The sequence below is a fragment of the Quercus lobata genome, chromosome 2 (genome assembly GCF_001633185.2).
Source record: "Quercus lobata isolate SW786 chromosome 2, ValleyOak3.0 Primary Assembly, whole genome shotgun sequence".
In the NCBI taxonomy this organism is placed as follows: Eukaryota; Viridiplantae; Streptophyta; class Magnoliopsida; order Fagales; family Fagaceae; genus Quercus; species Quercus lobata.
In genome coordinates this window covers 36032282-36049960 of record NC_044905.1, presented here as the reverse complement: position 1 = coordinate 36049960, position 17679 = coordinate 36032282, and the positions used below count along the sequence as shown (strand labels likewise).

At 30.8% G+C, this 17679-nt stretch overlaps 1 protein-coding gene across 1 annotated transcript; it reads left to right on the top strand.

Annotated features, from left to right (window-relative positions):
• The first annotated feature begins 994 nt into the window (after window positions 1-994).
• On the top strand, window positions 995-6615 carry LOC115975463 (laccase-14-like). The gene is made up of 7 exons (XM_031096247.1): window positions 995-1162; window positions 1407-1558; window positions 3493-3737; window positions 3945-4070; window positions 4317-4905; window positions 5756-6108; window positions 6398-6615. The coding sequence occupies exons 1-7, from the start codon at window positions 1055-1057 to the stop codon at window positions 6535-6537; spliced, it is 1713 nt and encodes a 570-aa protein (XP_030952107.1). The 5' UTR covers window positions 995-1054; the 3' UTR covers window positions 6538-6615.
• Window positions 6616-17679: the final 11064 nt, after the last annotated feature.

Here is a 17679-nt window from a genome sequence, read left to right as displayed (position 1 = left end):
TATAGTGTTTTCATTGCTGGATGTTCACACATCACATGGTTGAAATTGAATATAGAGTTATTTGACCCGTTTTTTATGCCATAACTTCCGCGATACACCAGCACCGAAACGCGGGATTATTCTTTTAAATTCCATTTTCCTTTACTTGTAAATTACCACAATGTTCTTTCTTTTTTAAGAATGGATAAATTACCAATATTTTGATTCAACAACTAAGGCTGCTTAGAAATTTTAAAAACTTAAGCAATAACGAAATTAGCAATATTTAAACATTCCCATCATCAAGAATCAAGACGTACACGTGATTCTAGCTTAGTACCATAATAAATTACAGACTACAGAGTGACCTCAGAAACAATAATTAACCTATATGTTTAATTAGTAAATTTAAACAATATTTTAACCTTGTTGTTGAAGACAGTCAAAAAAGTATTCTATATTTGCAAAGACAGCTTCAACACGGAGTTATTCTTATCAATTTTCCCCTAATTATTAGCTAGTTCCGGTGGGAACTAATAATAAAGATAAAATCAGTAGCCACTAGCTGGGCATGTCCCACGTCCACAGACCTTTATTTTTCTACATTATATTGACTTAAAAATAAAAACAGATGCGGCTGCTTAATTTGGGGTAACGTGCAAGTTGTGATTAGAAACAGACTGAAATCGATTGTGTAGTTCACCTTACCTTCCAAAAAAGTAATTATAAAAATAAATAAATCAGATTATTTACTTGTTGTCACCTTTACGATCCAACTAAGAGCAAATCAGCTCAATAGTCAAAACCATGCGATTTTTGTACCAAAAAAAAAAAAAGCTTCATGTGAAAGTAACACTAGAAACTCATTTTTCTAACGCTCTAATCTGAATCATTTAAAAAATTGATTTCTTTTTTAAATGGGGGCCATAGGTGTTTGAAAATTTGATATAATTGTGTTAATGGTGTTGCTGCGAAGATGCACTTGTACACGCTACTTAACACTATAAATACTTCAAGAAGATCACAAAATAAAGGCACATTTCTCTCATTGTTCTCTAGTGAGTTGAGTTCTAAGATGGGATTAGAAAAAATGAGTTCTACCTTATGGTTTTCGGGACTTATATTTCTTAACAGTCTGCTTCTTTGCATGGCTGTAGGACAAGTCCATTACTATGACTTTGTTGTAAGTTCAATTCGTTTTGTCCATTATATATATTTCAGTTAACTTGAAAAACGGGTTGATGTTTTTATGCTTTTCATTTCGAACACATATGAGAATCTCATGCTCAAAAGTCAAAACCATTATGTGACACCTATAAAGGGCTTCAAATAGAGTTTTATGCTTGACATATATCGATAATTGTATGTCTCTTATAAACGTTTACTTTGTTTTGATTTCTTCTTGGGGTTTGTGATGGCATACGCAGCTGAAGGAGACAAATTTCACTAAGCTGTGCAGCACGAAGAGCATTTTAACTGTAAATGGAACTTTCCCTGGTCCAACCATTCGGGTTCACAAAGGCGATACTGTCTTTGTTAACGTACATAATCAAGGGAAATATGGAGTCACTATCCACTGGTAATTTCACTCTCCCTTTTTCTCATGTGTGTTCGAGAAAAACTCAGTTCAAACTCACTTCAGACAAAAATCTATTTGCAAGTATTGATTGAAGAGTTGTGCTAAAGATAAAGCAATTTCACAATAAAGCCTAGCCACGTCCTAAGCTGTTATCGGTTTTTATAGTCCACCACTATTATAATTATTTTACGCACGATTAATAACTTGCCTCTTAAGTTTTATTATGAAGTTATTGTAAAAATATTATGCTTATAGTTTCATTCATTATTGAAAGGTGTTGCATTAATGTTTGTCTAATATGAGTTTATCTATTAAGCAATGTTACGTACATAAAAAAAAAAAAATTGATAACAATTAAGTTCATAAGTTTTATATCTTGTTTGAGAAAAATTATTGTATATTTCTGGAGCATCATAAATGTGTATTCTCTCTTCTCATATGAATGATAGGTCCTACTATAAATTTAATTAGTAGGATCCATAATTCATGTGAGAGGAAAGATTATACATTTATGGTACTCTGAGAGTACCTAATATATATAATTTTTCCTTGTTTGAACCTGGTATTTTTTTAAACTCATCATTGACATTACTTTTTCATCTATCATTAATCATTTGCTATATATTATTATATTAATAGTGTCATTTTTTGTTTGCATACAATTTCTTTGTATCTTTCTACTGAAACATGGAACATAAATAAAGCGTATTGCCCGACACAACAACCAAAAGCAGGAATTTCAACTTTTCCTACGGTAGTGAGTGGGACGCGTTAGTATTTAGAATATAAAATTAAGGACAAAATTTAGGTATATATTTTAAATGTTGTTCTTTAAGTTTTTTTTTTAATATTTAGTTATGTGGCTATTTAACTTAAAAATACACTAAATTTTTATTGAAAAAAATTTAGATTGTAGAATTTTAGAATGAGAACCTAAAGAACAGTACCTAAATACTTTACTTAAAACTTACTCTAAAACTAATCTGTCCATTTGGCACCGTTATTGACCAATGAATGACAATACTTGTTTTTCAACCCTTGTCCCTAACTATAGTCTACTCTGACAAAGTACACATCCTTTTCCCACATATTACGACCATGCCATTACTTGCTTTTAACTTGTTGCAGTCGATAATCAGATCGAATTGAATAGGTTTCACCTAAAATGTTAAGACTTTGTTTACGTAGTGGGTCGATGTCAAGAAAAAGTTATATTCGCCTGCGTTGAACTTAGAATTTTATTTTTCTTATCTTTGAATTATCAAAAAAAAAAGTTATTTTTTCTTTTCTAAACTTTAATAATGGATAGTTTGATTTACTGCTTATCCTTTTTGTTTATTTATTTCGGTATCTTTGTAACTTTGTTCAAATTCGAATTTTTTTTTTTTTTTTTTGTGTGAATAATATTGGAAAATGACAGTAAAAATTTAGAGACTATAATTATGGGGGAAAAAAAATTGAAACAAGAAGTAAAAATATAAGACAATACATACATGAACAAAACTAGATAAACCTTTGGTTTTCCAATGAAATTAAACCATATTTGCGACTGCATTGGCTAATATATCACAGAATTAATTCTCTTAATTTTATTTTTGCTAATGTGGGTGTAGAACTCTTTAAGCTCCTAATTATTCATTGTATATGTGTACATAGTTCTAGTTCTTCCGTCCTATACATACTATGTAATTACATGGAGAAATCACTTGGAGATGATAATATAATTTTTGTCATATTGATGATGCAATTGCATCATTAAGTTTAATCCAAAAGTCTAAGATTTTAAGTAATAGCACATAAATTTGTTCCTAGTGACAGATTTTGTGTATGCATCACAATATAAAAAATCCTATAATGTATTTCTTACCACATTGTATGAGATCATCAATTGATTGGAGCTTTATATGAAATAGAGTTCTTTGGTAATTGCACAGGCATGGAGTTAGGCAACCGAGAAATCCATGGTCAGATGGTCCAGAGAACATTACACAGTGCCCCATTCCTCCTAACACAAGCTTCACTCAGGAGGTAATATTTTCCACAGAAGAAGGAACTCTTTGGTGGCATGCCCACAGTGATTGGACTCGTGCTACAGTGCATGGTGCTATTATTATTTTACCTAAACCTGGAACCACTTATCCATTTCCTGAGCCATATGCAGAAGAAACACTTATTCTTGGTATGCATTTTTTAATTTTAGATACTCTTATTGGTATTATTATTATTATTTTTTTTGGGGGTGATATTCGGTGATTACTTATTTCTCTATTAGTTCACAGTGTAACAATAAGAAACTTCCACAATGACACTAGCACCAAGTATTAATTTTTTTTTTTTTAAAGTATGGATTAAGAATCTTAATAATTGTGTTTTAATGTAATTGTAGGGGAATGGTATAAGGGAGATGTGATGGCAATAATTGATGAAGCTCTTGCAACTGGTGGCGATCCAAACATCTCAGATGCTTTCACTATTAATGGCCAGCCAGGAGATCTCTATAATTGTTCTAATGGTATGTGAAGGACCAAATTAGTAATTTAATCTAAATTCAATCATAGCACTTTAGGAGCTAGAACTATACATTAGCCAATAAGCTAATAAACCACAAGATTTTGTTGAATTGGCTAGATAAAACGCATAATTAAATTTCATTGAAAAATCTAAGATACACATAAGTTTTTCTATTTTACCTTTTTTTTCTTTCCCTGTTTATCAAATCAATTTGACTAATGATGGTCATCATTACTTTATCTTGTAGGAACTACATACCGTCTACCAGTTTACTCTGGCAAGACCTATCTTCTGCGCATAATCAATTCCATAATGAATGAAGAACAATTTTTTGGAATTGCAAAGCACAACCTCACAGTTGTTGGGAGTGATGGTGCATACCTCAAACCAATAAACACAAATTATATCATGATAACACCAGGACAAACAATGGACGTTTTGGTCACAGCAAATCAGTCTCCTAGTCTATATTACATTGCATCAACACCATTTGCAGACACCGCTGCTCCCTATGACAACACCACCACTACAGCAATTCTGCAATATAAAGGCAATTATACTGTCCCATCAACTATTCCCTTCCCAACACTTCCTGCTTACAACGACAAAGACGCTGCCGGAAACTATACAATACGGTTAAGGAGCTTAGCAAGCAAAGAACATCCTGTCAATGTGCCAAAAACGATCACTAGAAGTATCTTTATGACAGTTTCTGTGAATCAGATATATTGCCCAAATGCATCATGTGCAGGTCCGAGTGGTAATAGATTATCAGCAAGCTTGACTAATATAAGCTTTGTGACACCCCAAATTGATATACTCCAAGCATATTACAGGTATTGCTTTAATTTCTTCCAACTTCTATTTAATAGTACATGTAATTTTTTTTAGGTAAACAGTGGGGGAAAGAGATGTGGTGTTTGAATCCTAAACATAGGATACCATAAAGGATTGTATTACCATTGAGTTATCACTTAAACCTCTTAATAGTGTATGTTTAAATTAAAGGAATTTGACATATTTTTGGATTAAGTTTGGTGGGGGATAAAACAATCTAATTCACTTACTTCCAAGAAAATTTGATATATGAAGGGGGTAATTATATATATCAAAAAAATATAGCTACTGTTTTTTGAAAGTAAATAATCATATAAATTTTAGGTTAAATTACTAATTTGATACTCCAACCATTAAATAAAGTTTACTTTGGTATCTCGATTATTAATTCTATTATGTTTGTGCATCAATTATTAATTGTATCAATTTAGTTCCTAATCTTTTAAAATTGACTCAATTTTATTCTTGAAATACCTTTCTATTTAAATTTAACTAAATTAATTGACATGAAAATGTGACATATTTTAAAAGGTTATTATGAAAAAAAAAAAAATCGAAATTAATAGTTCAAAATCATGTCAATTTGAACTATTAATTTTGTAAAAATTTAAATGGATAGGATACCCAATAATAAAATTCATTTGATTTTAAAAGTTGAGATATGAAATTGACATAATTAATAGTTATGAGACAAAATTAGACTTTAATCGATAGTTAGAGGACCAAATTAGTAATCTAACTTAATTTTAAGTGAAAATTATGACAAAAAATTTAGTCTTATTATAGCCAAGTTCTTGCCATTGAATAGAAAGCTTAAAACAGGATAATTTATGCTTCCTTTTTTCACAGGAGACTGCCCAGAGTATTTGCAAGCAATTTCCCCGATCAACCTCTTTATTTTTTCAACTTCACTGGAGATGTGGGCAACAATACAGAGTACCCAGCCCTAGCGACAAAAGCCTTGACAGTAAATTACAACGATGCAGTTGAGATGGTACTTCAAGGAACTAATATTGGGGCTGCAGAGAATCATCCTATGCATCTTCACGGTTTTAGCTTCTACGTGGTTGGAATGGGTTCTGGAAATTTCAACAATAAGACTGACCCTAAGTCTTATAATTTGATTGATCCACCAGAAGTCAACACTGTTGGAGTTCCTAAAAATGGATGGGTTACAATTAGATTCATTGCTGATAATCCTGGTATGTTTTGGAATAAATTTTATTATTATTTATTTTTACATAAAATATTTTTATTTTTTCTATGCCGTCATACTCACCCATATTCGAGTTATGTAAAAAATAGTAGTAATTAAAGTCACAGTTACTTTTTAGGATGTGTATAAAACTGTGTAACATAGTTTGTGTAAAACAAGTTTAACCCTACTAAAAATTACTTGTGATTTATTATCCACAATGATATAAAAATTAAAAAAAGAAAAAAAAGAAAAGACAATCATGATGGCTAACTTGAATGATGGTTTAATTTCAGGGGTATGGTTCATGCACTGTCATTTGGAAAGGCATGCTAGCTGGGGCATGGACACTGTGCTTATTGTGAAGAATGGGGGAACCAGTGCAACAAGCATTCGCCCTCCTCCTAAATATATGCCTCCCTGTTCCAAGTCATAGTTCTGAGAAAGTTTTACTTCAATTGTAATACATCAAAAATAATAATTCTAATAATAATGCATGAGTTAATGGTCTAAATTTTTATGCTTATATCCTATAGTTGACGATGGACTGATGGGCTGAGTCCAATCTGCTAATGGTGTTAGATTGGGCTACCTTTAGCCCTTGCGTAACATTTATTGAAATTTCTTCCCAAACGAGAAATCTTCTGATTAAATTTATAAAGATTGAGACTGAAGTCACTTCTTTGAGAATCAATCAAGTATTAAATTTATAATTAAAAAATGTGATTTGAACCGTGAATGTCTTCGTTAAAAACACACATCTACCTTTTGTATACTCTTTTTTGTTTTATTTTTTGTTTTTAGAAGAACTGAAGAAGTAAGAATGGGCCTTTATTGATAAATAAAATTTTTTTGGAATATAGTATCTAATATATCCAAATCTGCAAATAAAATTGCTTGCCTAGCAATTGAATGAACAAGCTGATTGTGCTCCCTTTTTCACATGATTAAAACTACAACTATTTAACGTTGACAAAAAAACGTTGAATCTCCTCAATAACGTAGGCGCCATACATGGTTCTCGCAGGACCCTGGTTGTTGATAGCCGATGTTACCAAGTTGCAATTGCCCTCCACTTCAACTAGAAAAATTACAAAGCTCCTTAACAAAAGACGGTGCTCTACTAGTTGCCAAAGCTTCTGCTAGATCTACCGAATGCGGCAGGGGCACTTTTCGGCAAAGGGCAGCAATGATAAGCCCAGCAGTCTCGGATTACCACCCCTAAACCTTCCAAAAAAATTGCAGCATCAAAGTTCACTTTATATATAAGCCCAGCTAATTAGTTAAGTAATTAAGCACTGCCAATTATATGAATTTAAATTCTATTCAATTTTTAAACCATGCACTAAAATTCCATATGTAAACACAATCATAATAAAAATCTAATACTAGAATAAGTCCACTTAATGGGTGCTTTTTGGGTATTTGCTAATGAACAATTTTTTAAAAATTTTAATACCGCTTATATGGGAAATATAAGAAGTTGTGGAAAGAGTTAATTACTTTTATATTTTCTCATAAAAACTTTCTAAAAATATTTCATAAACCAATGCTTCAAGGGTTAGGACATTCATTAACTTTTTCCTATTAGAATATATAGTTCCATTTACAGATATAATCAAAATAAATGTTTATTATTAACTAACATAATGATCAAAATTCATATTTAGACATACATATGTGTGTGGGTGTGTGTGTGTGAAACTTTTTGACGTATTGCATGGATTACCTTCTAGTCTATATCTATAATCTATATAAAACAAAAAATGTTTGACTTTTGCTTAACATTACAATGTCACATAAAATTTTGAGAGCTCACAATTTTATACATCATTATTATAAAATATTTTATATTCCCACAGAGAGAGAGAGAGAGAGAGAGAGAGAGAGAGAGAGAGAGAGAGAGAGAGAGAGAGAGAGAGAGAGATTTATTTTTTGCTTATGCGCTAAGATATGTTTCCCTTGAATCTGGTCTGGTAATTGGTATGATGGTATCACATTTGATGCCTGAAAAAATTACAAGGCCAAAATGGACAAATACCATCTCTAATGGAAATATTTGGTGATCTATCACTATTTACGAAATAATTAGGAATCTATAACTTTTTTGAAACTCAAGTTCTATGAAAAATAGGCATCAATTTTTCACCTATTTTTCATGTAACTCAAGTTTCATAAAAAATAGCATAGCAAACTTGAAAAACTATTTTTTCAAAGAACTCAAGTTTATGGAGCTCGAGTTACATAGAAAACTCGATTTTCACAAACTCAAGTTCCAAAAGAGTTGTACATTTATATATATTTCTAAAATAGTGGTAGATTGCCAAATATTTTGGTCAATAGTGGTATTTAGCCATTTTGACCCATACCACAAACTTACATTGAAATTCTTCTAATTTATAGTCAACTTTGTTAATGGTCAATTGCGTGTGTTGGTGCCCAAGAATTTAAAAAACGAGAAGGCAGGACGTTAATTTATAGTATAATTGGACATAATAATTTGAAAAATTAAGTTTCAAATGAATGTTTTTGGTTTATTACGTTTTAAAAATAAATGATATTAATCCACTCGTTAATTTTTATTCGTTTTCTTACCTACATATCTAAAAGAACAATGATGACATTTTTTTTCTTCTTAATTATGTGTCAAAAGTCTTCTTACCTACATGATTTTTTTTCTTAATTTCAGACAATAATGCTTGACTTAACGGTCTTAATTTTTTTTTTTTTTGAGAAACAACGGTCTTAATTTGTTTATTATATTCATGTCCGGTTGTTGACCATGGATTGATGGGCTGAGTCCACCCCCCTAATGGTGTTAGATTGGGGCTACCTCCTTGTTCCAGTTCATAGTTCTAAGAAAGTGGTCTTAATGGCATTTTAGGATATCTAACCAAAGATCATGGGTTATTGGGCCAAGCTCAACCCGCCTATAGTGGTGAAAAATATAATAAGCGGGTCACCTCCAAACCGTATATAATAAGTGGGTCATGCCCGTGGATTGGTTACTACTAGTTCAACAGTGTCCTTGGGCTGGGCCCACGAAGATGCCGCTTCACATTCATTGGGTATGAATCAAGAGATTGAGGTTGTTTCTGTTTTTTTTTTGGATGTGAGGTTGTTTCTGTTTAGTCACGAGAATCTTATATTTCGTTGTACCGTTTCGGTATTATCACTAATATATAAATAGTTAACATTTAAAATAAATGAATTTAGCAATCTTTTAATAATTAAAAGATTAGTATATTTTTCAAGAAATAATATTATAGATAAACTATTTTAAAATATTTTTACAAATTACTAATGTGATTTAAGCATTTTCAAAATAATTATTGATAAGTAAAAATCTGATTTTAGTGGTGGCTTAGATTAGAACTAATAAAAATTTGCTACATCAATAGTTTATAAAAATGTTATAAAATAGTTTGTAATGGTAATATTACTATTTTTTAAATAATTATACTATTTAAGCTTATAAGTTACACATAAAAAAATAAAATAAAATAATGAGAAGTCGTTGGCAAATAAACATGTACGTGGTAACGAGAAGTCTTTTTACCTTTCATTTGATGTAGTGACAGTGTTGGGGGGAGGGAAGTCGGTGGTAAAGAAGCATTTTTCTTTAATGCCAAAGGTATAAAATAAATTAAATAATAAAAAAATAATAGCTGATGAAATGAAGGATTCAAGAAATAATTTATAAACCAGCTGCCTTTCACTCTTCCCAACTTTTCACCCATTGGTATAGCTCCTTCTGTCCCAGAATTGTTTTTAGGGAAAAGAACATTGGTGGAGCATCCTGAACCTATTGTTTTTCAGGATGCTCTATCCGTTTAGTAATAAAATACACATATTTCTCATAATAATAAAAAAAGAAAAAAGAAAAAAAAAGGTACATTGGTTAAGGATATGTTTAGATATAGCTTGTTATTGAAAATTAAAAATATTATTGTAAAATAATTTTTAAATATGTAAATGAGACTCAGTTTTAAAGTTGTTTTTACTGAAAAAAAGTTCTTATGGACCTCATAAACAATACACAGGACCCATTAAAAAAACGCACCCATTGAGAAATGACTAAAGGGCGTGAAGAGGAGTCTCTGAAGCTGCCTGGCAGCGGTCACAGATGGGACTATCCAGCACTATGCGTCCAACCAAATTCTGCTTCGTTGGTAAAGAATTGTGGCTGGCTCTCTACATAAAATGTTTTACTTTATTTGTAGAATCGAGGGACCACACTCCTTTCCATAGAGATTTATCTTGGGGGTTAGCTTTAGTCTGAGTAGGGAGGGCTTCTTCCTTCAAAAATCTGTAGCCCGCTTTGCACGTCTACTTTCCAGACGAAGAAAAAAGGCCAATACATAAGAGTCTTCATAGTCAGCACGGGCAAGTGGGATATCCTTCTGTCCCAAATTAGTGGTCATGTTTAGAAAATCCAACCTAGAATATCATTTAATTCATTGTTGGTCAAATAAAAATGTACAAATTTTCAAAATTGCTCTCATTGATTTAAACTAGGGTAAACTACGTTTTTGGTTCCTATTCTATACACTATATTTCAATTGGATTCCTAACTTTTCAATTGGATTCCTAACTTTTCAATTGTGTCAATTTGGTTCCTAACCTTTCAATATTGTGTCAATTTAATCTCTACTGTTATCTTTTGAATGAAAATTGATGACATGTCTAATGACTAAAATAAAAAATTAGTTTCCGTTGATGTGAGAATAAACTTAAATTTTATTTTGGTCATTTGCCATGTCAGTAATTTTCATCCAAGATATAATGACAGAGACTAAATTAACATGACATTAAAAGGATAGAGATCAAATTAAAATATGGTGTAAAGGATAGGAACCAAATATATAGTTTATCCTTTAAACTAGAGGAAAAAAATAACATTGACTTTTTAAATAGTGTAAAGAATAAAAAAATAATTTTATTTATTAATTTTAAAAGAATTTTATTTTAAGATATCTCAAAATGGAATAGATGACCATATGTTTAGTTTGAACACAGGAATAGATGACCACCAACCATTTGAAATGAGAGAGTATCTGTTTAGTTTTCTACCACAGGTTTCTGTGGTTTCAGACATTTGTACGGTGAATTCCCCCATCAGAGTATAAACTCAACAACAAGAAGTCCGAAAGTTGGTTGATTCAAAGGTTAACGGTCGTAACACATGACTTTATAACACACCAGACAAGTAAGCTAGATATGTTATGAACCCACGTGGTACCTTACAAAATCAATATTCAACATGAAACTCTCTCTCTCTCTCTCTCTCTCACACACACACACATATATATATATATATATTTCTCTCTCTCTCTCTCTCTCACACACACACATATATATATATATATATATATATATATATATATTTGGATGGAAAACTCACATATCTATTTGATATTCTATAAATAATAATAATAATCTCAAAACCTTCATATTCAATAATATAGTATACTCACTCGTTCAAATATATAAATATTTCAAAAAAATATAGTATACAGTATACTCACATATTAAGATGAAGAATTAAATCTTAATTCAAACTAATGCCGAGAAGTAAGTTACAAATTTGTGGGGTCAGTGGTAGTATAAATATTCTGTGACAACTATTCAATTTGATAGAATATAATAAGATGATGTAGTATGTTGGGATTGAAGGGGTAAAACATAGGTTTTATACTACGTTCTTATAGACCTTAATCTGTAATATTATATAGAAAATCTTGTAATAAAAAAATTATTTATTGAAAAAATAACATCTATAAACCTTAAGAGTCTTTAATTAAATCCAATTGTTTCAAAAATTAAAAAACAAATACTAAAATTTTTCAAAGACTAACAAATTAAATTATGTAATTTCAAATGTAACAAATTAAGGTTTGAGATAACAAGTAAAACATTAAAATATCGGTTGTTCTATTTAATTGGATTGAGTTTTATTTTTTTATTTTTTACGTATCATGATTTAATTTTTTGCTTAAAATTTATAGGGATAATTGGTTACTTTTTAAAATATTAAGGTTCAATTGTTACTTTTGAGACTATAGCATTTAAATTTGTTACAATTATATATATTATAGAGTAACTAGCATGTAACCCGTGTTTATACACGGGAATGTTCAATTATAGTGGTACTATTAACAAATAAATAACGAAAACTGTACATTTGTGAAAGTTTTAATGATCATTTGATTTTGTTATCTCAAATAATAATAATAATAATAATACATTTGAAGGTATTAAAATGGTTTTTGTTGCAATTTTGATAATATTGTTTTCGTTATTGTGATACATATTTAAAACACCACTCGCTAATTAGTTAAAAATGAACATTTAACAAATATCATATAAACATAAAAGTAAGGAACTTCTTAACCTACTGCACAATATATATTAAATGTTACTGAAAAAATTCTTCTTTATTCTATTTCATTAATCGGTTGTACAAATTTCTACAAACTATATTTAATTGGTGAAATATTATTGAAACTAAATATAAATTACCCTTAAAAACCAAATCTTTTTGAACTTTCAACAAATATTATTATCCCCCCTTCTCCTCCTCAACAATTGCCATTTTTTTTAATTTCTTTTTTTTAAAGAAGGATTGCCCTTAAAATAAATTTCATTAGTCAATCATTAATGAAATTCAAACTATGTAATTCAAAATCAACCAAATATTAGCAAAAGAAAAGAAAAAGAAAAACATTTTAGTGATCATCCTCATTTCCTGATATCACAATTTACAACATCATTAACAACATAAGATCCCTCTATCAACAATATATACTCAATCGATCAATAAAATAATTTGGGGCCTATTTGGTTATCTGAAAAAAGCACCGTTTTTTGTTTTCATTTTCAGTTTTTAGTGGGTCCCACTACTAAAAAATTGGTTTGATTTTATGGCCTGTTTGGAAGTTTAGAGAGGGAGGAGAATAGAGGGGAGTAGAGGGGAGGAGAGTAGAGGGGAATGATTCCCCTCCACCTTGTTTTGATGTTTTTAAAATTAGTAAGGGGGAAGAGAGTAATTAGCCCTTATTTGGATGTTTTAAAAAATAGGATGGAGAGGAGAGGAAATGATTAAAATAGACAAATTTACCCCTATTTGAAATGGACTTGTAATATTGGTTTATGATTAATTTATTATTTTTGTAAAGTTTTGAACTTGATTATCATGTCCAAATCTTAGAATATGTTAGTGATTTTTTTTTTTTTTGAGAAGAATAAATTAAAAAAAAATGTTTCAAAAAAAAAAAAATTATATACCTAAAAACTAAAAAAACAGAGAGTAAAAGTCGGTCAAAATTGAACTGTTCTCTGAATATTTGAAAACAAAGCGTTTATATCAGTATTAATAAATACTAAACATTGCCAAATTTAGTAGGTTTTTTAAAACTCTAACCAAAATCCAAATTCCCATTTCTTTTCCACATTTTCTGAGCAACCAAACACAGGCACAAGTAGAGGAAGAAAAAAAAAAAAAAAACAGAAATTTCACAGAAACACAAACCAAATCCCCCCAAAACGCACACAACCAAAAAAAAAAAAAAGAAAAGCTAGATCCTGGAGAACGAAGAGCAAGCAAAGCGAGATCCTCGTCGTCGTTGGGATAGTTCTCCGGAATCAGAGGGGAAGAGTAGCCATTGTGCTTCATCGGCGACAAAGTGGCTCGAGGCTCGATCGAGCTTGAGGGCCTAAGCTCAATCCTGATCGCCGCGAGTGTCGTGGACCTTTGGACGTCGTCGCCGCCGAGTCGTGAGCGTCATGAACCTTTGGACGTTGTCGCCGCCGAGTTGTGAGCGTCATGGTCCTTTGGACGCCGTTGGCGACGACCCACGACTTGGCGGCGCTTGATTTCTTGTGCTTTTTTTAGGTTACAGCTGTGAGATTCTTAGAAAAATTTTGTGGCTTTAATTTTTGTTTGGGTGCTCTGAAAATGGAGGAAAAGGGAAAGGAATTGAAATTTGAGTATTGTGTATTTTGTTTGTTTGAAAAATAAAACTCATAGTTACACTTTTTGAAACAGAAAAATGTTTGTTTTTGGTGGCTTTTCCGGTTCTGAATTTCTAAAATTTTAGCATTAAATTATTTATTTTCTCATAAAACAAACCAAGATTATATGTTTGTAATTTTGTTAACTAAGAAAGGGTAAATTAGGGAATTCATTTGATCAATAATTTATCTACCCTACTCTCCCTCCAAATCTCTCAAATTTGGGAGAATTAAAAATGAGGGGTTAGAGGTAGTTGAAACCCCTCCCCCTCCTTCCTTAAAAAACTCCCAAACGAGGTAATTGAACTACTCCCCCACCCTTTACTCTACTCCCCCTACATTTTTTAACTTCCAAACAGGCCATTAGTATTTGTATTCAGTTTTCATTTTCAATATCCTAAAAAATTGATTTGAATACAAAAAATGAATACAACTTTTTAGTGTTTTTGTTTTCAATGAATACAAATACTATGGCATATTCATAAATATTGTGAAAACATAATTTTTATTTTTATTTTTATTTTTTTATAGTAATGTGATGTGTGTGAATGAGAAAAGTTATTCTCAAACGATGTAGTCTATTTTTTTTTTTCTTTACATTATTGACCAAAAATCATTTTCTATGGTTATTTGTAAAAAAAAAAAAAAAAAAAAAAAAATGCAGATGATGGCTGAGAATATAAAGTAGTTCAACAACACTCCCGTTAAAAAAATCAAGACTTATCATCTGTCATCTTCCAAAGCCGATGGTTGGCCAATATTTGGCATAAAAAGTAATCATTGCCACAAAAAATACAAAACTCATCTCCAGGCATAGTATCAAACAGTTGTTGCGCAAACATTACATCCCCACTATTGCGTAAACATCATCGAGACCATTAAGGAATCCGACTCGAACCTGAACTCGATCGAATGGGAATGAAGTACTTTTTCGGGTTGAAGCGGTAGTCCACACTCTGCTCTTTTTCCCTCAGTAAACCCTCCCAACTGTAAACCCTCCACTAATTAGTTACCAAATCGTTCCCATCATGCACATCAGCTTATATTCTCAGTTTCGTTTTTAGTTTTTTTTAATTATTTTATCATTTTTTAAAATAATTATTTTCAGTGATTTATTTTTCGAAGAAGTATTTCAGTGATTTAATGTAAAGAAAATTCACTAAAATAAATAAATTGAAGTTACTTTGTTTTAATTGGAAGTTAGAGAACTAAATTGATCGAAAGTGATATTAGAAAACTGTATTGATATTTGGACAAAGTTAGAGGGTGTAATTTCAAATTTTACCTAAAAGTTGAAATACTCCAACTTATTCTAGTCAAGATATTGGTTGATAATTGGTTAAAATTATAATATTATCTTTATTTTTTTTAGGTAATATCATATCCAAATTATGTTTAATTACACATAAATATGTAAGTTAGAATTTTTTTTTTTTATAAAAAATATACTCATTACTAGAGCTAGAAAAAAAAAAAAAAATTGACAAACCAAATGATCTGACTGAAACTGCTCGAATTGAATCCAATTTTTTAGTCTTCTCTAGGCACAATATAATTTCGGTTTGGATTTTTGAAAAACTAAAATTGGTCGGTTTGGTCCCCATTTTAGTGAAAATTGTACTGTACCGAACCAAAACCGACTAATATATATTAGTATACGTAAATCATATAATGCACCTGTATATTGCCTTAGTGGTTAACACGTGTGCCTTCCAAATGCGTGTCCCAGGTTTGAACCTTTTTAATAGCATTTTTCATTTTTTAAAGTTCCTATTATCAAGACGATGTCGTTTGGGCTTGTGAGTTTTATTTAAAACTAAACCCTAGTTTCTTTTCTAAGTTCCTATTCTCAAGACAGTGTCGTTTGGGCTTGTGAGTTTTATTTAAAACTAAACCCTAGTACCCATTTGGATTCAACTTAAAATGGCTTTTGCGTTTTGTAAAGTGCGTTTCTCTCTCTCTCTCTCTCTCTCTCTCTCTCTTTTTTTTTTTTGTACAGCCCGCAATTGTTGACAAGTCAACTGTAAATAGTACACTCGTGCACTGTTCATGGGTCCCACAAATTACACTTTTCAGCAACTTTTTCATTAAAAATTTGTTCCACAGTACTATTTACACATTTAAAAATTATTTCGCTATAGTGTTTTAAGTTTCAGTTTTCAATTTCAGCAAAAATAAGCTCAATCCAAACAGACCCTAGTTTCTCTTTCTCATTCAGCCCCTCTCCTTCTCTTTTTCAACCATAGTTTCCCTCCCCCTTCCTCTTCACTCATCCCTTACATATTTATTTAGCTATCATCTTCATCTCTTAGATGAGAGGCAATTAGAGATCAGAAGACTCGCCGGTGCTGCCTATTCTTTTTTATTGGATTTAGATTTCTTGGGTTTATAGTTTGGGTGTGTTCTGTGTTTCTTTGCTATGGTTTTATTTTCTTGATTCTTTCTTTGTTTGCTTTCTTAGAAAATACATGATGTATGGGGATTGAGAAAATCAAAGGTGCCAACCCATGATTTTCATTGTCTGTTTGGTGCAGTTTTGTTGGTGAACCGGTCGGTTTTGGTTTTAATTGTAGCAAAATTGAGAGTCTTGATTCAATGCACAAATCCACCTTCACCCTAACTGAACCTGACTGATTTTAGCCTAACTCATTACGTATATTTTTCTCTTGCAGGATATTAAAACTAATCAATTAAGGGTCAAGATCAATTGAGGCATAGTTTTTGAACCATTAAAAAAGTCAAAGATGTGTTAAAAAAAAAATGCATGAAAGAAATTCGTTTAAGCCGAAATTGGAAAAATCTTGATATTGAAACATCCTACATAGTCTCGGTAGTTTTGCAATAACCTTTTGCACAAATCTCCAATTGACTTGATTCTTGTGGCAATAGAAATAAGACTCGAAGATATAAAAATTTTTAGTTCACCACAAATTTGGAAAAAAAAATATTTTGAAGTCAAATGTGGGTTGGAAGTTGACCATGGATAAAACTTCAAAAGCAAAGGGATTCACATCCTAAATTTGAGGGATTTCCCCTTTTTCTTTGGAGGAGGTTAGAGTTATAGAGACACAAAAATCCTTGAATATTTTCATCTTTCGCTTATTTCTTTTAGATGTTTAACTTTGTTTTTATGAATTTATTTTGCATAACTAGGTGTGGCTAAATCTCTAGCTATGGTTAGAGGTAAAACCTAATATTTTTATCATGTGTTCCTAGGATTATCTACATGCTTTCTATGGATTGATGATTGATGATTAAATTTTGAAATTTATTTTTCACTATTTAGAACTATTGAATATTGACAAGTTTTTAAGATTTAATATATCAAATACTTGAAATTCTTGATTTGTTATGATTTGAAAATATATTAAATACTTAATCTCTCATGTAGCATGCTAAGAGCATTCACATCCGGTATTTTCAGACTATTCTATTTTACTATCCTAAAAAGTTACTTTATCAATTATCTTATACCATTTTACAATATACCCAACATCCCAACTTTTATTTTCCTATTCTACTCATTAAAATATTATATTTACACATTAAAATAATATAATGTTGC

Excerpts from the sequence above, each read along its gene's own strand:
- LOC115975463 (XM_031096247.1), top strand. The coding sequence starts at position 1,055 with ATGGGATTAGAAAAAATGAGTTCTACCTTATGGTTTTCGGGACTTATA. Across the intron at positions 4,071-4,316 it reads TCTCTATAATTGTTCTAATG|GAACTACATACCGTCTACCA; the intron begins GTATGTGAAGGA and ends TTTATCTTGTAG. Across the intron at positions 6,109-6,397 it reads ATTCATTGCTGATAATCCTG|GGGTATGGTTCATGCACTGT; the intron begins GTATGTTTTGGA and ends GTTTAATTTCAG.